The 22,484-nt window shown below is 37.3% G+C and overlaps 1 protein-coding gene across 3 annotated transcripts in view; it reads right to left on the bottom strand.

Moving 5' to 3' along the window:
• Positions 1–2,717: 2,717 nt before the first annotated feature.
• LOC131592620 (cyclin-dependent kinase 17) overlaps positions 2,718–22,484 on the bottom strand; it is a 91,873-nt gene continuing 72,106 nt past the window's right edge. For all 3 annotated transcript variants that reach the window (XM_058864232.1, XM_058864234.1, XM_058864233.1), the window contains 13 exons: positions 20,752–20,877; positions 16,877–16,933; positions 14,824–14,938; positions 14,200–14,294; positions 13,511–13,573; positions 10,676–10,799; positions 9,582–9,702; positions 8,957–9,054; positions 8,576–8,681; positions 7,764–7,806; positions 6,780–6,870; positions 6,470–6,547; positions 2,718–6,048 (listed from right to left, as the gene is read on the bottom strand). In XM_058864232.1, the coding sequence (XP_058720215.1) occupies positions 6,011–6,048; positions 6,470–6,547; positions 6,780–6,870; positions 7,764–7,806; positions 8,576–8,681; positions 8,957–9,054; positions 9,582–9,702; positions 10,676–10,799; positions 13,511–13,573; positions 14,200–14,294; positions 14,824–14,938; positions 16,877–16,933; positions 20,752–20,877 (1,155 nt within the window). In that variant the 3' untranslated portion in view covers positions 2,718–6,010. The remainder of the gene's footprint in view (positions 6,049–6,469; positions 6,548–6,779; positions 6,871–7,763; positions 7,807–8,575; positions 8,682–8,956; positions 9,055–9,581; positions 9,703–10,675; positions 10,800–13,510; positions 13,574–14,199; positions 14,295–14,823; positions 14,939–16,876; positions 16,934–20,751; positions 20,878–22,484) is intronic.

Genomic DNA, 22,484 nt, shown 5'->3' with positions numbered 1-22,484 from the left:
CTTTGAAGAAATTATTCTCTTGGAGATCTACTGAATTTTATTAACAGGTATCTTTTTAACTGTAGAGAAAATAAAATAAATGTTTTTACATAAATACTGTGGAAGTGTCAATATTTCTGTGGGATGGAATGCTCCAAGCCACCAATCCTGGGGAACAAAATGGGAGTTACTCTCTTTTCAGTATTCTTGGCAGTAATTGCAATTTGATCATACTTAGGGGATTTACTACAAGATTTTCACTTTATTCAAGCTTCAGCAATACACAAAAAGTTCCCAGTTCCTATATAGGCTGGGTGCACAATTAGGGTGTGTTTGGCTTACCTGCACCTTCTTTCTTCAGGAAAGCAAGTATCCCCCAGAAGGGCCAATGCTACAGGGAAGCTTTGCCAAGAGCTTGTGCACACCTTTGGCCCTGGCACAGCTTCAGTTCTAAAGAAAACTTTCAAGGTGGGGAAAACAGTGATAGGTGATAAACTATGGCAAAAGACCTGGAACACATCCATGATGTCAAGAAAGAATGATTTGTTTTGTCTGACTAAAACTGGTCTCAGACAGGCACTTATCCATCTGGAAATACCTACCCACAAAGTGAAGAACTGTCACCAAGGTTTCTGTTTAAAGGGAAGGTGGTCCTTTCAAACGAGACTGCAGGGTTGATTTTAACAGAACAACACTCTGCATTAAAAGGCTGTGTGATCTCGTGCCTACAGGAAACATCTTCAGAAGCCATCATGACACCCAAATGAATTTAGAAAAGGCACAGTAAGTACACACAGTCTTTTATATAAGGGCATAGCTATTCCCTTCTGATCTTCAGACTGTCTGTATATCCTGTAGGATAAACAAACACAGGCCTAAGATTGAAGCATAACATTCCGAAGCCATCAGGAAGCTACAACTTTTAAAATCTTTTTTAGCCCCAAACCGTAACTGCTTTTACCAATTAATGTGTGAGTGCTCTGCACAGATGGAGTACAAACCTATATCTTGAGGGCAAAGAGACTGACAGCATGAGTGCAAAACAGTATGAATTTATTTAAATGAAAAAAGCAGAATAAACCTCAAGCAAGGATTCTGGAGCAATCAGCATCACAGCCTGCCTTGGGTAGGGGCTGGTATTTGAAGAAAGCATCCTAGAAGAGAGGATTCTAGGATATGCTGGAGTTCTTTTGTGAAAGATTCCCATCAGTTCACATTCACTCTGCAAGAAGCGCAAATGCATAAATGTAAACTTAATTATTCATAATGTGGCTCCAAGCCAGCTACCCCCTCCTGCAAATCAAATAACAAGACAGCAAAGAAAGGAAAAAACAGTCTTTGAAAAAACAAGCTCAGGGTGTGAAAGAGGAGGGGCAGGTGACAGTGCAGACACAAGGCCTGGAGGGAGGTGCTCTTACAGGAGTATGTTGGAGAAGAGATAGGGAAGAGCATCTCCCCCGGTTTGCAATCCACAACCACGGTAATTCCATCAGCAGAAAGATCCCACTGCAACAAATGAAGGAACTTCATAGCTCTCTGGGGAAAAATGTATTTCAAGGCAGGGCATCTGAGCCAAGTGAAACTCATATTTCATTAGAACCATGAAAGTGATGTGCTCAGGCAGGCCTACTTCTTGAGTGTGCTTAAAGGATGCAGCCAGCACAATAAATGAAGCAGTTATTTATCACAGTAGCACGTGTGTATGTGTGCATTCATCGTTTAAGTTTGCTCAAAAGTTACGGACCTTAAACAATTTAAAGGATTTTAGAAAACATGAAAAAATAATTGGAAATCGTTCCCCTTTTCCACTGACATCAGTTTAACTCAGTTGGAGAGGCACTACCCAGTGAAAGTCACATACAAGAGATTACAGAAACCAATTTAGAATATCTGAAGTCTAATCCCAGTTCTGAAAACAGGTTCCCACTATGGCCGAGAACGGGACTATGATTTTTGTGCAGCTGAACTCCAGAGGTGAAAGAAGGTGCATGGTAGAAATTCCAAAGCCCCTGTACCTGCTTGGCTTTTATCATTTTCACCATCATCCCACTTGTACAGTCAGAGTTTACCTACAATGTTCCAACTGCTACATACTTATGTTTCATAACTGCATTTGTTACCTTGCCAGTCTCCTAAACTGGTTATGACACAGATACCAATACGTGGATGTACACAAATGAGAGCATTAAATCTTTAACAGCCCAATCTCTGAAAAAATAAAAACCCCCAAACAGCTTAAAGTAAGCATTCAAGTTCCTTCCCAAAATTAAGGCACTTGATAGAGTTGTTACATTTGTTTTAAAGCCAAAATTTCTGAAGGTAAATAAGGTACTGAAATGTGCTAATAAGGTGCATGAATTACTTTAACTCTGCTCATCAGTAACCAGACAAAATTATCATGTCACAGACAATGTAAGTTTTGATTTCTCTTCAGTGTCATCATGTGCTGTAGCTCTGTATTTCCATACCCTGATTTGTTTGGATTTCTCCAAAGTCTGACCTTAATTCCGAGTAATTCCTGGGTTTATGATACTTAGCCTGCGGATATTTACCACATACCTTTCATATATTTTGTCCTCAATAACGGAATGTATTCTTAACCTTAATTCCATTTTAACATTGCAGAACAGAAACAACGTACCTTTATTACACTGCAAAATTCATGCACAAACAACAAGCAAGCAGCCCAAAGAATGCTACCTTGCAGTTTTTCAAATGATTTGCAAATACAAAGTATGTTGATTCTTTAATAATTGTTTATTTTAACTTTTATTGCCCAATTCAGGGATACACTCTGGCTACTTAATGCTGTGGTAAAGCAGCACAAAAATAACACAGCCATGTTGAGATGCACGTTCCACTAGAGCATTGCTGAGCTGCTGGTTTGCCCCTTCCATCTCCCACCCTGTCCTGTCAATCCCCATCCTCCACCCATCCTCTCTCCCCTTCAACCTTCACCTGCACGTGAATGCAACCACATCACCAGCACCTGCCTCTGTCCTGGCTTCCTGCCCACCTGACTCTGACACACACCTACACCCACACCTTGCCAGCCCTACCCTGGGCTAGGTGGGACACACCAGGTATCTTCTAAAAATAACTACCGAAAATAAGCCACGACATGCAGGCCATTTCTCATTAACTGATTGATCGGCCATCGTCAAGCAAAGGTGGTCACACCAAACACTGAAAGTCATCCATTTTTAGTGACTCTTTGCTTGGTTTCTGACACACTTGAGGTCTTCTCCCAAAAAGGCCAACACTCCTACAGTTCTTGGGGACAGTGAAACCAAGTCCGTAGTACCTGACTGCCAAATAGGAGGCAGAGTACACAATCCCATGGAAAGAATGTCAGATGCCCAGCAACTTCAGACTTGCTGACTACTGCCCCAAACAGGCAACTGCCACAGAACTCTCTCTGATGATTAAAGAATTTCAATAACAGGCAATTTTAAAGAGCCCCAAACTGGCTTGACAACAGATACCAAATTTCTTAAATATGTTCTTTAAAGCTACCTCCTAATGAAGAACACAGATTCACTTGTAGGTCCTTAGAAAAAGATTCTTTATAAACAGCCTCCTTTAGTTTTATGGAAGATCTTTTCATTTGTAACAAAAAAGTTGAATTCCTACTTAAAATGAAACATCCTTTTGTTAGCTGCAGCTGATCCCTTTCTAAGTTTATTAATGCACTTCATTTTACCAGGTAAACCTTTAAGTCCTTTACTCATTAGTGTCACATTATTACTTGTTCTTTTATGACCTATAAAGTATTACTGTTCTAGAAATGCTAAATCCCACATTTATCCACAGTGAACATTGAGTCTATCTTCACTACTGTAAAAAAAGATGTTTTTTTGACACTTCTTTCTTCAACACTGTCACGTCTACAACGTATTTCCTACAAAGTCCATCAGTATAAAATCTAGATCAGATCCTTAGCAACTATAAAAATATATATAACAACTATTTCAGGACAAGGTTTTTCATCAGTGCCAACTGTGCCTCTGCCACAGCCGTAGCGCTCGCACTGGGATCGAGGAGCCCTGCGTGTGTCCGAGCCTCACGTTACGCTCCCAAGGCCGTGTGACACGCAGGGCTGGCTCACCAGCACTGAGACTGCACCATCACACTGAGCAGGTCCTGAGCAGCCTCAGCCATGGATGAGCCATGTCACTGCCACTGCCACTGCCTCTGCACTGAATGAACTAAAGCAGCGGCCAAAGGTGACCCTGGGGGCTCCCGCTACACACGGACCTCGCTAAACGCTGCCAACAATGCCCCAAGAACTGCAAGTTCACTTAGTCTGTATTTTTAACAACACAGGGCTTTTGTTATTATAAATTTCAAAACAAAACCAAAGAATTCCACATAATATTTATACTTTCAAAAGTACAATATTAATACAGGTCGGTCAGTTAGAAATAACAGCAGTTTGTTAGGTCTACAAGATTTAACGTAAAACCGGTTTACAAATGCTGAAAGCAGTAGTGGTCCAATAGTCACCGTTACACATGAATTTCTCTCTTCCAGAAAATAAAATTAAAAAAAAAAAATCCCAATTCAAATTTACTAGTATCAATGAAATATTAATAAAACACCCCCAAACATGCCACAATCACTATTCACAAATAAAGTTAAAATGAAATATACAAAAATTCACTTAATACTGTTAAATAACAATAAACTACAAGATTTCCTGAACAGAAATGGTAGGACCCCTGAACGCTTTACAGTGAATGTCAGGAAAAATTAAGTTACCTATGACTATTTTCATGATATACCAGCCAAAGATTTACATGACCATTTCAAAATATACCAATAAAGATTTACAGTCTCTTTAAGATGCACTAAACAAATAGGTTCATAAAGGTGAACACAAATGCTTAAAAATACTGTAACCATCACCAAGGGTGTACTTATGATGCTCACTGAGATGCATAAGCATAGTAGTAATATGTTTACTATCTCTGGAAAACAGGTAACATCTAAGATCTGAAAAACTCTCTAAGTTCTCATTGTAAAAGCTCTGTAGCATAGTGAGTTCTTCTCAAGTACAAACTTGCATCTTTCCAGTTGATTTCAAGTGAATAATGCACAAATGGGAGAGCAACAAGGTGGGAAAATGTGACATTATTCCCATGTTTGTGTAATTTGTTGTCCTGTTCCTCTGTAATGAAAAGTAAGCCAGGGTCCAACATACATGAATTGTCTTTTTACTATTTGTATTTCTAAGTTAAAAACAAGGTAAAAAAGTTATTGTTTCCGCAGGCCCCATATGCACAACAATGTGCAAATATGTTATGCTGGAGTAAGCCTGACAAAACTTCCAGCCTCCATGCTCTAATTTATCAATAACTAACAGGATCTGAGAGCAAATCAAAATTACTTTTCACTTGTTTGAATCAACCTTCACACCATGTGCTTTTCAAAAACGTAATATGCATTATAATTTTTCAACTATTTCAACACATACTTCCAATGTTAAATAAGGAATTAAGTGCCAAGAACTTAGAGCATTAAAGATGGCTCACCTATAGCCAAGCAAAGCTATGTTTACATTCCAGGAAACACTGCAGTTTAAGAAATACAAAAAAACCCCGCAGCAGTAGAACATTTTATCAAGAGAAACAGATGCATTCACATATTATAAAGCCATTGCAACTTCTTCAGGCATGGAACTGTTGTGTTAACTATACAGACAGTAGTTATTTAGCAGCAATGATTCCGCAATAAATAATGCACTGTGTTTCTCAGTCCTGCACAAAAATTGCAGCTACAGTTACATCAACAGCTGTAACCTACTGGCTCTAGTGGCAGAGGAGACCTTAAAACCAACTGTACAAAAAATTGTCACACTGTGACAACAAATATAAAAACATAATTTGCAGGTTGGAAATAAAAAGACTCCACTGTTAAGAGGACAGTGTAGACAAACTGCGATTCCAAGTCCACCAACAGAAAGCACTGCCTTTGGATCCGAGTCCTTGATCGACAGGATAGGCTTGGGCTCGACTCTGCACTGCCCCCTTTAGAAAAGCATGCTCTGCCTTCTGTTCTTCCCATGTCCTGCAACACAACACGGACCATGGTAAGAAACCGAAGCATTTGCACAACGGAGCATTAAGTTATTATCCAGATCTTCGTCCTACTTCAAGGCAACACCTCTTGTGCTTCAATCAGCATCAGCATCTTTCCTTTAACTGCCTTCACTGCATTGGTTTTTCACTTTGCCATCACTCACCCCCATGCAGTACTGGTTTGAAACTCCAAAATGTTCTCACCTTCACAGTCCCTGCCCATCCCTAGTAAAACTCCCATCTTTCTGAGCTTATACATCTTATATGTATACAGGAACCTCAGTAAATCATTCCGGATTTTTTTTTCAGTATATTCACACAAACCAATATAACAAAGCATTTTTCAATTCCAAATGCCTCTGGCACGGTATTCTTTTAGCAAGCATGAGAATATATAAAGCTTTCCATACCGGTCTCTGGGTAAGTGGAATTTCGAAAGCCAGGGTCTTTTTGCAACTGAATCTCTTTTAGACTGAATATTGAAACACCTGCAATGTAACAAAGAAATTAATTCATATACAAATGTAAATCTATGTTTTATTGATCAAAATTATATTCTTAATTATGTAGTTTAGATGAAAAAAAAAAGTTTCCAATTCACAAATATTTAAGCCACTAGATATCAGACTTCTTTAATACATTAGAGTTTTTCCTTACACAATGTACTTAGCTTTAATGCTCTATCTTAACAATACTCTGCTACTTTACAACTCCTCTTACTTTCAGGCAGAGTGTGTATTCTTGTTCCAAGACTTCTGAAGTATGCATGTTTCATGGCCTCTTCTGCTGAAATTCTCTTCTTTGATTCATACTATTAACATAAAAGCATAGAATTGTGTTGATTTCCATTAAAAATCTCTTTGCATCAAGTGATTTTAAGAAAGGGAGAAAGAGTTCTATTTTCTCAGTATTTCCCATAATTCACTAGGACAATTTTTTTTCATTACTTTCATTTTACACATGACTACCTAAAATTTTATCAAAATCAGTACTGCCAACATATAACAAGATTGCTGAAATAGTAAAAATAACTTCTGCAAACAGATGCAGGTCAAAACTACACCTAATCTTTATTTATAGATGGTACAATAATTAGGTATCTCCTGCTTGACATCTATTCTAGATGGAAGAATACTGCCTATTCTAGGCAAGAATGCAGACATTTAAAAAGCTGCACACAAATAAATTACAGTACTGCATCTACTCAAAGGTGTCAGAGTTGACCTTCCATCTTGCTTCCAGCTCATTTTTAATACAGATTCAGAGATTAAACCTGCATATCACTTCAGCTTTTGAATAGAGTTGCAACATCAAGGACTAATATTACACCTTAGTAACTCCTTCTCTAGTATTAAACTCAGTTTATCATTAAATAAATTTAGCATTTGTATTTAAAAGTTCTGGTTTAATACCGTATTTCACAAGAGATTTAGTTTTTTCAGGGCTAACATAGAATAAATAATTCTGTTTTTACAAAAGGTAGTAAGAGAAAAATCAGTTTTGGGGGAAAAAAAAGCAAGCATCAGTTTTTTAATTCTCACACTACACTGGTTTCTTCTCACATCAGTCATCCACTACAGACTCAGCTACATATTCCACTTTGAGACAGAACTAAATACTTTGGCTTCTAATACATTTTGTATGTAATACATTAAAATTCGAAACTTGCACTTTTATAAAGTAAAGCCACAAAACACATCTTACTTGAAGGAACTTCGCTATCAATTCAATTCCTTCCGTGTCTAGCCTAAAAATAAAAATATTTTTAAAAATTAAAACAGTTATTGAATTGTATTTATGAAAGCAGAACTGCAGAGGATCTGACTTAATTAAATTATATGAAACCTGAAAATTATATCTAAACATGGAAATTCTTTTACCTAAGCAACATTTATTCATGTTAATGTGAATACTTATGAGTCCTAATATCTCAGAACAAGACTATATGGAAAACACTGGGGACACACAAATCCTTGGTTGGGATTGTCATTTACTAGGCTTATCTGGATCATTTACTTGAATCTTTTAAATTATCTCTTTTTAGCTTAATACTACTCATTTACTAGAGGGATACAATGTTAGATCTTCTTCAAGATAAACAAGTATCTTTGTTATTGATTTTACTTATAATAACTGCACAGACCCTTCATCTTCCTCATTATGGTTTTAAAATGATTACAAGGAAACCTGGCCATTTTAACGAACGGCCTGGGTCTAGAATATAACCAGAAGAGAATTTGTGTTCGTTAGGAAATGCTGTGTGAATTCTCCTACTATAGAGACATTATTAATCGGAGTTTTATCGTTCTACAAGTCATTAAGGAGCTGTGGTACCTATTAGAGGAAGTAATCACATAATACCAGGTTCTGTTTTGCATTATCATCTCCCCACAATAACACAACTGATGAATAGTTTTACACCATTCTGTGGCAGATTGTACTCAGAAATTCATTCCCACTTAGGAATATGCAAAGCCACAGGGATGCATATTTTCTGTTAATAAAACATGAAGTACCTTGGTGCATGGTTGATGAGAGGTTGTGGTTTATACTTAGGAAAGTTGTAGTTTCTAAATTCATCACTGGAAGAAATGCCTGGCCATGTTTCTTGACATGGAGTTCCTGTATTTAGAAGCAGTAAAAAATTCAACTTAAAAAATATAAATAAACAACTTAGACATTAAAAAAAAAGCATTTAATCCTGTAATGTAAAGGAGAAAGGGGAAAAAAATATAATTCAATATGCCTATGTTGTGCAAACTCAGCTGTATAGTCAGCTGAATCATTTTTCACAACCATGACTACAATGCAATAAAATATTGTTCCAAGATAAAGATTCACAGTTCTCATACAAATATGGTGCATTAACATAAATATTACTAAAAGTATCCATTTACCAAGAAGTCTGAAAATTAAGTGCAGCTCATCTTCAACAGTAGAACCAGGAAAAAGAGGCCTTCCTGATGCCATTTCAAAAAATATGCATCCGACGCCCCTTTATAAAGACAGAGAAAAAGATAAAGCAGAAATAATCCTCTAATTTCAGCTCATAAAGATTTCTGGGATTTCTCTTCAATTAAAACAAATTATTGGTTGTTAGCCATACACTACTATTAAAATATTTAGAAAGAAGTGTAGCAACAGAAAAGCTGTCAAAGACCAATCAAAACCTATGTCATAGCTATATTATATCCTCTTCCTACAGATGTTGAGGCAATCAATTTTATTAAAGCTCATGGTAAAATACCACATTACCCTATCACTAGGAGAAGGCTTTTCTTTTTCTCTAATGCTGTGGGCCTAATGCTTGCTTACTCTGAGCAATAAAAAGGTACTCTGCATTTTCAGAGAGGAATAATAGCATCCTCCCAGTCTACCAATCCTTTCCCAAAAAATCTACCTCAGTTCTAGCCTACAAAAATTCAAAGGTTGAATATTTGAATGTTACTATTTAACAGCAAAGTTGACATCTTTTCAGCTTGACTCAGAACAAAAACTTGAATTAGACAAAGCTATACAAACCACATGTCAATTTGAGTTGAATACTCTGAAGATCCAAGGAGAACATCAGGTGGTCTGTACCACAATGTGACAACTTCATTGGAATAAGTCTTCGTAGGAACAGACTTCGCTCTTGCCAATCCTTGATAAAAAGGGAAATGAAGAGTCATGTACAAGTTGCTGAAAACCTTTTTGTATGAAATTGACAAACTATTTTTAGGACCTTATTATACTTGCTAAATACCATATCTTAATGCTATTTAAGGCCCTAATAAAGAGATTTCTATTGCCTTTTAGTATTTATGGCAATCTCGTGGTCAGCATTCTTAAGCACAGAAGAAAGGTAAACAGATGAAAACCTGGACTCATCCTGTAAATTTCATTAAATCAGTATAGCATTGGATTGATATGACACCTCCCTGCTGCGAAAACCTTCTGCACTGTTTCTGGAAAATTACATTGCAAAAGGCAGAAGGCAACAAACAATTAACTAAATGGTGGAAACAGACCAAACCAATGTTGGATCAGCAGGGGTTTTCCATCCTAACATCATCAATTTGTCAGCAGTATCTTCAATAAAATCCAGGTATCTGAGCAACTTTCATTCACACAGAAGGGGTAAAACCCGAGGCACAGAGCACAACTTTCAGAGGACCTCCCAGACACAGAAAATAACAGGAAAATGTGGATGCCCCACTCCACCGTAAATCCCAAGCAATTTCGTGTATCAGTGACAGTGCAACACCTGACAATTTAGCACATGAACAAACCCTTCCTCTCTCCTGTCATTACCCTGTATTAGAGTGACTTTGCTGCTAGGAGAAGCAAGGTGAGCTCCACCTTAAGGATTTGACTAAGCATCAATTTCACAGGAAGCTGTAAGACTACTTTGAAATTGCAAGTGGAGCACCAGTGTTACCTATAGAGATATTACACTGATTACTTTACCCTGTTAAAAGTTACACTTTACCCTGTAAAAGGCTGACTTTCATTTTCCATTTGAGAACACCCAAATTCACTACAGACCCAATGTACTCATTTCTCCTTTTAAGGAAAAATGATTTTCCTTTTCTGAGAGAAAAAAAAAATTGTTATAGAGTACTTATAGGCCATACCAAAGTCTGCAAGCTTCAGTTCTCCTTTCTCATTAATTAGCAGATTTTGTGGCTTCAAATCTCGATGTAACACCTTTCTCCTATGACAGTACGCCAAACCACGAAGAATCTGATATAAAAATAGCTACAAAAGAGAACATTTATATAAATTAGACAAAAAATGGTAATCTACAGATTGCATGACTAGTTGGGCACTGGAGAGTTAAGTACTGTAAGTAGGACAAAATTACTTCTCTATAAAATGAGTTACTCTCCTTATAAGCAAATTCTGGACATTATCATTATTGTTCAAAGATTTAAAATCCTTTTACGCTAATGCACTGCTTTAACACCATACTTTACAACAAAGACTTTAAGAGCAATTTGTTCTGTTTAACTGAATAAAACCACAGGGCTGTTTATTTTTAAAGTAAACATTTACCACTGCTCTTCTCCACACTAATGTCATTAAAGATAACTGTCTCTGACAAAATACTCAAGTTCCCTTCTGCCATTGAGTCCCTTCTGGAAACGCAGCTCAGCAGTGTTTCTATCCAACTGTGCTGAACTACGTAAAGAAGCTCTTGGCATGCTACTGGAAAAATACACGTAGATTCACAAGCTTAGGGAAGATGGAGAAATGGGTAAATGAGGATTATTAAAGCAGCCCAACTGCCTCTGGTATTTACATTCATCCCCTCACCTTGACACACACAGGTTTATTTTAATCCATTGGAATAGCAAGCCAAGCAAACAACTTCAGTCATGCATATCAATGCTGCACATATATAGATATAAAAGCAGTCTGGGGCAAATGAAGGTTTAGGAGTGGGCAGCCAAGCAAGTTTATGTATCACTGCATTAAGAACTAAAAACTTTGCAGTTTCTGTATGTACAAAGGGTCTGATCTTGAACATGGGACTTTTGGGTAGCCATTGCTGGCATTTACCACACCTATGCTACTCAGCATAGGTAATCAAATGTACAACAAAAAAATACAAAACATTACAGAAAGCAACAAACTAATCATGTAACAGGACATCTAAGAAAAGCACTAGAATGTTTTTATATGACCGTATTCTAGTACATTGGTTTATTTTTGCATCAAGTGACACCACCAAATTCTTCCTCATAAACTAGACAAATACACAGCAGGTGTAGTGACATCCATCTGTTCTCAGTGTGCTGACATGGGGTTCATCTGTGCTAGAAAAACAGGAATTGGGATTGATTTCTTCTGTTTGCTTTCCTTTCTGAAGAGCAGAATGAAAAGCAACAAGTCTTGCTCCATCCACTCAGGCCCATACTGCTGCAGGGGTAGTCAGTCCCAAGCTTTATTAGCAGGACTTCAATAGAAGTCAATGGTCCTCTCTAATGTACACTGGGACTGCAAGGTTAGTCAAGAATGCAAAGCAGATTACAGAAATTGTGAAGCTTCACCACAGTTGGCAGAGATCCTTTTGGAAATGCACAGGATGCCACGTATTCGTTCAAAATTTTGGTTAAAACACTAATACCTGCAGAGATCACACATATTTTCATTTTGCCAACACACAAAACCCTAAAATTAGCTGAGGAATGTGAGGAAGTGATGACAGGGAGGTCTCTCAAATGTTAATGATGACTCAAACCCCCACAGTTATTATAAGGTAAGCACCTACAGCTACCGCAGCTAAGCAGCTGTTGTGGTTTCCCAAGTGCCAAAGGTATTGGCCATACAAATTTGCTCTCTGAGCATAGTTTAAACCATAGGCAAACATGGAAAAACAATTCCTTTGCTTAGCTCAGATTACCACAAGCAGATTCTGGCTTGTTCAATAACTGCACTTATTACAAGAGTCAGGCTCCCACTTGCAGCTTTCCCTTAATTTTTTTAAGCTTAAAGCACTGCTTATTAACTTGCAGATAATTAAAAACACAAGCCTAATTACAATTTTTGGTTGTCTCTCTGAGTAGTAGCAAATGAAAGAATTTCCCTTTGCAGACTCTCAGAGGAAGCAACAGAGCAGGTTATGGGCAGATGTCTTTCCCTGGAGATACTTCCAGTAATGTGACAACAGAATGAAAGGGAAAGCTCACCAAACACTAATAAATATCTAGCCTGAGTGCCAAATCACTAATTTCACAACAGTACTGCACTCTGTTTGGGAGCTAGTTTCTAAAGCTCTAAGTATTAAAGAACACTAAATTTTCCAAATAAAAGACTGCTTTTTACAAGAGAAGTAACACCTGACCCTGACTTAGTTTCAGCAGGCCAGATTGGAACCTGAGTCACTTGACCTGGCCACAACCATAGCTAAAAGAAAAAGCAAATTAAACCCTAAGTAAAATTTTATTTCTATTTTCTCACTAATGGAAAGATGAAAACTACTCTTTCTTAAATACGTATTTTTGATTTCTTATTTGTGTGGTAGGCAGTGGTATCCAAAACCACACTCATAATGTGTTATATGAGGCTACATTTTCCTCAGTGTCCATATATAAATTTGAGGATATATCAAACTACAGACTTAGTAAATGAGTACAAAATAATGGAAGGACAAGAAGTCAAAAGAGTTCTGAATGTATTATGTTTTAGGAATTTTGAAATTCTAGATATGTAACTTCAAAGAGAATGAAAACACATGAAATTGTATCATCTCCTCTTTCCAATGTTTTAAACACTTAAAACAAAGAAATCATCTGATGCCAATGATGGCAATGATGATCAAATGTAGCTAAGTCAGGCCAAAAAGGAAGTTAAGTTTCTTTATTTTATTTTTGAAGAGACTACACCATATAGTCTCCTCATTATTAAGTTCTCTGAAATTCTTAGGACAAAGCTGGAAGGCGGCCACTGTGACTAAAACCACTCACCTTTACATTGTGCATACTCATGATGTTACCACAGTCATCCATGTACTGCTTCAGGTCCTTGTCCTATCAAAACACCATCATCATGGTTCAGTAAAATTGTGTGCAACAAATTACATACTACTTATTGTTAGAAATGAAATGATACATTGAAGAATTAAATTTCTGCAAAAGGTATTATGTGATAAAAACTCCTAAAGCCTGGACACAAATACCCCTGGTATTCCAGAGGATAGAAATATCCTTTTTCCTGGAAGCTGCACTGTCTCAGGCAACACTTTCTGCCATTGCCTTCTCCTCTACATATGTGAGGCACTGTATTTTATAGAATTGGTATATTCTCCAATTACACTGTAAGCCAGCTATGTCACAACAGAAAAATATAATAGGAACAGAAAAATATCATTTGAACAGTAGTGTGATTACCACTTTATAAAGGTAATGATTCTGGACAAGTAGACAGTTTGATCAGGCAGACCACCACTATCTGCTATTAATGAAATTATGAAATGATCACAACAGCAATTTATGAACTGAATACACTGCTCTCATTTTTAACTGAATGATTGTAAATACAGGAGAAAACTCAAAGAGTCTCAGTATCTTAAAAAAGAGTACAGGATTTTGTTATGCTTCTGTTTCTTAGAAACAATAAATCAAATGTAAATCTCACTAATTGTTTAAAAGCTTACCAGGTATTCAAAAACAAGAGTCAATGACTTGTCTGTGTGCACAATATCATGTAATGTAACAATATTTGCGTGTTTCAGATCTTTTAATAATGACACTGCAAGAGAGAACAGGAAGAACAAAATAAGTAAGTGCAAAACACATGAGAAGTAAATGCAATTTATAGTTAAGGTCATCCATATAAGCTATCTGGGGTTTTTAAATTAAAAAGCTATTTTAAACAACATAAAACTCACATAAATCTAGTTCATAAGAAAGGTATTTAATCAAAACACCAAACACACCCTTGAGTAACACACCTGTATTTCCTAAACTATACATTTTGAGAGAAGTAATTCTGTGAAAAGTATTCTGAGTCCCTGAAAGTTACTCACTAACAGGAGTCTAATTCAGTATTTAATCATCCACTTGTAATACTGCATATGAGATCACAATCACCCCCCATAAAGTAAATAAATTTGAAACAAAACTGAATATGTCAAGACTATAATTTTCTTTATGAATACTAATAGCAATTTCACTAATGTGCCATGTAGCCTACGTATTTACAAGTACTTATGGTGCTTTGGTTGAAAAGAAATCCAGAAGTATCTGAAATTCTAAGAACTAATAAAAAAAGTTACCACCTTCTCTTATGGCTGTGCATGGTGCTCCCTCTTCATGTTCCAGGCGGATTTCTTTCAAAGCTACCAGATTCTCTGTCAATTTACTTCTCCCCTTATAAACTGTGGCATAAGTACCCTATAAAATGCAAAAAGAAGTGTATTTTTACAAGTTGTTCCTTTATCAGAACATTAGTCAAATAAGAAAATATTAACTTTTGTCTGAGGATCTACTAGGTTTCATTTTGGATATGAATAGTTTTTACATTATATTTTTTTAACATATGTAAATGTACGTATTTTTTTAAGCACAGGACTGAACTCACAGAAGGCACAAGGGATGTATATGCCTATCAGCTCTGAAAATTATATGGAAACCTAAATAGACCAGAGCTACCAAAGAAGTCGTATCAGGTAGCATTAAGTTGACTAAGTTCACTGCTGGGATCATTTACACTCCTGGAAGTCTCTCTCTGGCTACAGATACCTAGCTTGGCTATCTCTACACTATGCTGCAGTTATGTTTCCAAAGGCTGCAGACATACTCTTCCACAACCTCAAAGAAAATTTGTAACTCCTCTGGATAGCTTCCTGTCTTCATTATATATTTTTAGACAGCAAGACTCTAGAGGCAGAGTAAATTAAGGCAATAAATTCTGACAAAACAATAGGCAAAATGAATCCCTGCAAATGCCACAAAAAAGTAACAAAGGTACAGAAACTGCCCTAGAGCACTACAGTACCATAATCCTCTGCAGAGGGATCTGGACAGGCTGGATCCATGGGCTGAGGACAATTTTATGAGGTTCAACAAGACCAAGCACCAGGTTCTGCACTTGGGTAACAACAACCCCATGCTGTGCTATGGGGTTGGGGAAGAGTGACTGGGAAGATGATCCAAAGAAAAGGATGTGGGGGTGCAGGCTGACAGCAGCTGAACATGAGCCAGCGTGTGCCTTGGTGGCCAAAAAAGCCACTGGCAGCCTGGTCTGTGTCAGCAACAGGCCAGGGAAGTGATTGTGCCTCCGTACTCAGCACGTGTGGGGCCACATCTCCATTCTGGGCCCAATTCAGGGCCCCTCACTTCAAGAAGGACATTGAGGTGCTGAAGTGTCCAGGGAAGGGTAATGGAGCTGGTGAAGGGTCTGGAACACAAATCCTGTGAGGAGAAGCTGAGGGAACTGGGGAAGTTTAGCCTGAACAAACGAAGTTCAGGGGGATCTTACTGCTCTCTACAAATGCCTGAAAGGAGGTTGTAGCCAAGTGGCTATCAGGCTCTTCTCCCAGGTAACAAGTGATAGGAAAACAGGAATAGGCTTCAAGTTGCATCAGGCAGGCTTAGATTTGATTAACAAGAAATTAAAATGTTTTAAATGGAGGACTGACTGCAATATTCACAGCAGAGATGCTAACCAGCCCTGTTGCCTTCTGCAATGCTCACTTCATCCCATTTCAGCACTCCTGTCCATTTCTGATTCCATTGGTCAGCCTCAGTAAAACTGGAGAGGAATGACACTTGGCCCCTCCTGAATTCCACTATTTCACTGGAAGTCAGAGGCAAAGCTGCTTCCCCCTCCAAGTGTTACATATTTCACTTGGCAGCACCTGGCTGGCTGCCCAGCTCAGGTGTGCTCTTCACCAGGACATGCACAGCTATTGCCTGCCCCTTGCAAGCACTGGCCTCTGATCCATCATGAGTGTTCCAACACCTAAGTCATGGCAAGAGGACACCAGACTTAATGTTACCATCAAACTTAGTGTTACCTTCAACAGAATGATTTTGTCTATCTGAAAAAGAGCCAGCTTACAGAAGAAGGTCACAGCATATTTGCTAATGGAGTCTCGCTTTTCCCCAGCTCTCTGACAGTTCTCCTGCCTTTTTTTTTTTTTTTCCTTTTGCTTATTATATATGCATAAACATTTGTGTGGTTGTGAAATTGTTACACATGTAGAATATGTTTGGTTTACTGAAAAAGTAAATTCAACAGCATTTTCAGGGATATGGAAAATTTCAGTTAAACTTACACTAAATTTTAGATATGACATTGTCATCATTCCAAGAGAAAGCTATACGTACCTCTCCAAGCTTTTCTAACTTGATATAGGTTTCCATTTTTCCAAATCCAATTTCTGACTGCAATGAGAAGAAATGGCAACTTGATCACTAAAACACTTCATTTGTACATCATTTAACAAGCTAAAGTTAATTTCAGAAAATTACCTGACAATACTTGACTAACACTGCACAATTCCAGTATTTTTAAAACAAATTAGCACAGTATGATGTAGATGCATCCCGGCACCCAAGCCCAGTGCTCAGCCTATTTTGCATCCTGGAGGGATTGTGAGCTGAGTTACACTAAGACCAAAACCTCACTTTAACCAACCTCCTACTTAGGTCTTCTCCACTCTTCTGATCTGATTACTATTAATGAGGTTGTTATAGCTTAAAGCACAGAAGTCATCTCAAACTAGTTCATCACTTCCCTAGCTCAGCTTTTTTCAAAGTAACCTTATTTGTTTGCTATGTTCAAGATCTTAGCTCCAAGCTTCCTCTTCCATTCTGACTTCTCAATGCCTTTTGGACTAAAACCTTAGCAAGAAAATCCCTAAGCATCATTTCTCAGCAAGTTTCAGCTTTGTCTCAGCAGTTCACATTTCATACCTATTAACGCCAAATCTTTGTGTATTTTACTTGGATGTATTTATTCATCTTCTCTTTTTTTGTCACCAATTTAGCTCTTCAGTGCAAGCAGGAAAGGTGTCCCTGCCTATGTAACACATTCACGTCTGAACACTCTAAGATCATTATTCTTTTCCTGTTCAAATCCACTGCTATTCTCATATAACATGGTTATCTCATAGAATTATTTTCTCCTAAAACCACTGTGAATTACACCAAAGCTTCCTTTTGTTCCTGCAGTGTAAACAATGCTGGAAGTAAACACTTAAGTATGTGAACTCGAAGCAATTGACAAAACCCCCAAATTTATAGGCTTCATGGGGTTATGCTTTACTGACAACTGAACACACTGAAACAAAAGAGCCAGGTTTTCACCCCAGCATCATCCCCTCCTTGCACTTCCAAATATAGTTGTTCAGTGGCTTTTTCTTTCCAAGGAACAATCCTTTGACCCTAAGCTGTCTTCAGCACCAAGATCCACATGTCACATGCTGATTTGCTCCTAAAAATCTGATAGATTTGATAGTTTTTTACTATTTCATTGTAACACAGGGTAACATAAAAACTGTTGACTGTATTAAGATTTGACAAGAATATAATATTAAGGGAAGAAAAGTTTGATTAACACTTAGTTTTCAGAACACATGCATGAAAATACATCTGAACTAAGAGTAAGATCTTGTCTGCAAACATATTTAGTATATCTAGGGGAAAAAAAGGTGTATAATTACATCAATATAACAAGAGCAATTCTGCTTTATTAAACTAGTATTAGAACTGAAATGTTTTAGCTGTATAAGGAGACTTCAGTATCACACACATTTGGGAGCCTGTCGAAGACAAACTCTTTATCTCAAAATATAAGCAAAGTTGATATTTGCTACCCTTGTAGCTCCAGTGAGATTTTAAACATACCACTGATATAGGTGCCATGTTAGCAAAATAAATACTACGTTTCCGAAGTGCATTTTGACCTAGTTAAATAAACATATCTTGAAGTGAGTATTAGCTGGTATCAGAATTAAAAAGACAGGCTGCTTAGTTTATGGAGAAAATGAAGAAGGACTCATAATCTTGCTATCACCAGACAGTCTGGAATTCAAAAGCCTGATTTTTAAGAAACTTCAGTGTTTTTCATTAGACTCATAAACTTAAAATCTGTTTAAAAAAAAATAGATCATACAATATTTCCTACATACAGAAGAAATGTATTCTTCAAGACCTGCTTTACAATGTATTTAAAGTTTTGAACACATCTCGGTTTCTTACCACTCCTAAGGAAAAATAAGCTTTAAATTCCTCAAACTAAGATCAGTTTCATTTTTAGTTCAAAATAATTTTTAAACTGTTTCATGTTTTCCTGCAATATGCATCTATCCTGCCTTACAGAGAAACACTGATGCACAGTATTTATGGTCTTTTACTTCTAGTGATTGTGCATACCATACTGTATATGTACACACAAAATGCAATTACTGTAAAAACTGATTTTTTTTCTTGTATTTCAAAGAGAAACACCAAACCTAAAGTACAAGTCCTCACCTGGTACTTTTTATAGCCTTTTCCCTTTGATTCCTATTAAGTCTTGAAAAGATATGCCTTTGAAGCAGAGCATAGTATTCATCTATTATAAGTAAAACTCTGCTAGCAGGCTTTCAATAACAATTTAAGAACAATTTAAAACAAAGTCCTTGGGTTTCTTTTTTTGAAAGCTTAGTTTGAAATAGCAAATGCATGCCTGCATACCACAGGAGTGCTGGCAGGTTTCATTTTGGACTTGAAAGCCCTTTAAAAATGAAAACATTTTTAAAAGGCGAAACAAAACAACCTTGTGACAGGAAGCTGATTCCAGGCACACGCCACATTCATTAGAGGGCACTGTTTTTCTGTCAGTCCTCTCAGAGGTAAAGAGGAGAGAACTTCAGCAGCTCTCAGGGGTCACCATTAAATGAGAAAGGGAATTCAGATTTACAGGAAAAATTCCCCCAAGCCTCAAATACTTAACTCCACTGGCAAGGTTCTACTGAAAAGGTATTTTTGCCAACATCTGAAAAGAGGTTTGGGGAAGTCTGTTCCTCAGTTCCATGCTACAGCAGCAACTAAGAGGTGAATGAGCTACAAAATTCTGAAACAAGTATTTAAGCCTGATACATTATCATTACTTCCAGAGCTTCACTCAAATATTTTCTTTGTTTCTAATATTGTTTTTGCAAAAGGTGGCATGCAGATCTGAGCTTTATCAGTCCAGCACACAATTTTTTTTTCTTGCAGGTTAAAAATACTCAAACACTGCTTTGTTATAGATTTTATTCATAATGAATGAAAATAGGTATTTTACAGCTAATAAACCTATTTCACTAATTATTTTTCAGTAAACATGTAAATAAATCAAGAAAACAGCAATGTGCACTTCATAAACCTATTCAGTTTTTCTCTGTGACATTTCTCACCAATGAATTTACCCAGAATATCAGTAACAGTCTAGTAATTCTTTAAGACCTCAACACTAAAGAACACTGATAGCTAAAACTATGACTGAAATCTAGCATATTTTAAAAAAATAAGGCAATATTTGCTTTTTTATTATTCCAGGGATGTGCATAACTTATATGTACAAATATCCAAGTTTTTTCAGCATTTATACTCTTAATTACAGTATAGGAATCCTCTGTCATCTCTAAGGAAAAGACTTACTTTTTAAAATAATAACCCAATAATCCAAAAATGTATGTGAATTTATTCCTTCATTCTTTTAGGAAATCACATATGCTTTAAAAAAGAAAGAAAAAAAAAACCCACAAAACCCCCACAATTGTCTCCACAGCAATTCTGAGAAAGAACTGTTATCAAATACAACAAGAGCAGCGAGGAGGACTTGCCTTCATATTATGCTGCTTTAGGGCCTTCCTACTAAATCACGAGGAGACCCAGCCTTGACCTAAGACTGTGTGGCCTATTTGCTCAAACAGATCATCCCTGCTCTAAAAAGCAGAAGGATTTAAGTATGTACTTCTGGAGTTGAGTTTAGCCACTGACTTCAATAGGTCAAGACCTCCACTGAGAAATATGACAGCACCAAGTCAGCAGAAGGAAAATGAAACAAAGTGTGAAGTTCTTCATTGGATTTTGACAAGTACATGCTGATGCTCAGGAATAAAAAGTCCAAGTGGAAATGAAGCTGAAGTATACCTGTGGAATACAGGCCTGTGCATGAAATGGACTGTGAAGTCCTGAGAGGTTGGGGAGAAGGGCAGGTGCATTACACTTACTAGGGATGCTCGACGAGAGCGCCGACTCATTGGCTGGTCAAAGGGCGGGCTGTTAATCTGCAGCTTCTCCAGGTACCCATCGGGTATCCTGATGTCAGCGGGCAGGGACAAGCGCTTGTTCAAATCCTGCAGCAAATAATGTTAAAAAGAGAAGGGACAAGTAGAATTCAGAATTTTCTAAAACATTTTTAGCATCTGTAGTGTTACTATATAAAACTGAAATATTTATAAAATGCAAAATAATCTCACAGAAATAGTTTTAAAAGCATAGTCTCTTCTTAAAATAACAACTTGCTTATATAACAGGTTAAAAAGCCTGTGTGAACTTATTACTCTGACAAGAGGAATGAAATATTAAAATGCAAATAATACATTGTGGATAAATGCTTTGAGTTCACTTGAATACTTATAGAGACTTGGAATACCAGAAACGGAGAATTCAGAGGCTTGTGAATGCATTTCTTCTCATATAGCATTTACTTTAGTATAAGAAGAGATTTCCATAATTCAGAATGTATCATCCTCTCCTTCTCTTGACTACAAAAAGCTACAAACTTAGTCCATTTTTTCCAGTCTCACAAAAACACTTAATTACTTCATTATTAGAGCCAACTATTACAAATATTATTACATTTCTTTTATCACTAACTCTTTACTACAGGATCTTTCGAAAATGAAAATGCCATTATATGAAAGCTGTTCTCTCTGCAGCAGATTCTGTTTTTCCCCAGTAAATTTTTCCAACAACATACATTATTTCTAAGACAGGAGGGAAACAAATTCACTTCATTTTTTACCAAATGGGAGGGGGAAAAGAAGATTTTTTTGGGGGTGAATGCACATTCTTATTGTTTTTATTTTCAGTTTGGCTTTAATCTCAAACACGCCAAGAAACAAAAATATTAAATATTGTCTTAAAAAGGCCAGCCACCATCTCAAGAGATAACAGGACATCATAGCCAGACACACAAAAAATGGGAAGTCATCTCTGAAACAGCGGTAGTTGTTTTTCAGTGTAGGTAGTTTATCCAAGTAAAGAGAATCATACTCAACATCAAAGTGTACAATTCCACCCTGGTGTTGAGGACATCTCTGGAGGCACCAGAAGTTTTCACACTCTTCTCCAGCACAAGAGGTAACTGGATTTCTGATGGTAGACCTGAGATTTAATCAATACTGACCTAAGGGCGGTAAACCCCTCTTGAAGGTACTCTTTTCTGTCTTACCTATCACCTCCAGCTGGGCATCCTGAGCTAACCCAAATGTTGGCAGCTACATCCCTGTTTGGTTCCCCTCAGGCTTGACCATGTGCTTCTACTCATGTCTGCAGCAGCTTTGAACTATTTCAGCATGTTAAATCATCAAGAAACTCTCAGGCAAAGTGCATAGCTTCCTGCCAGCTTTGTGCTCCAAACAGGTTCAGTGTAAGGTCAGACAAGCTCACAGCCTGAACGCAGGGCAGGGGAGGCACAGCAGGGCAAGCCCGAGAAGCTGGCAGCCAAATTGGCTTAAGGCTGACAAAGAACTGGATCATCAGACTTTTCAAGACTTGAGATCTTGGTGAACAACTTGCTAAGCTTTCAGTGATGAGAGTATATTTGAACCATGTATATGCATGACCTGTATACCTATCTGGAGCAAAAGCTAAGCAAAAATACCAGTTAAAGAGATATATTTTGAAAAACCTATGTAATTTGGGAATTATCTGAATCTCAGGTAGGACTGAAGTGCTA

Source organism: Poecile atricapillus, chromosome Z (genome assembly GCF_030490865.1).
Source record: "Poecile atricapillus isolate bPoeAtr1 chromosome Z, bPoeAtr1.hap1, whole genome shotgun sequence".
NCBI lineage: Eukaryota > Metazoa > Chordata > Aves > Passeriformes > Paridae > Poecile > Poecile atricapillus.
Note: the sequence above shows the minus strand (reverse complement) of the source record. Positions and strands in the feature narration are given on the sequence as shown.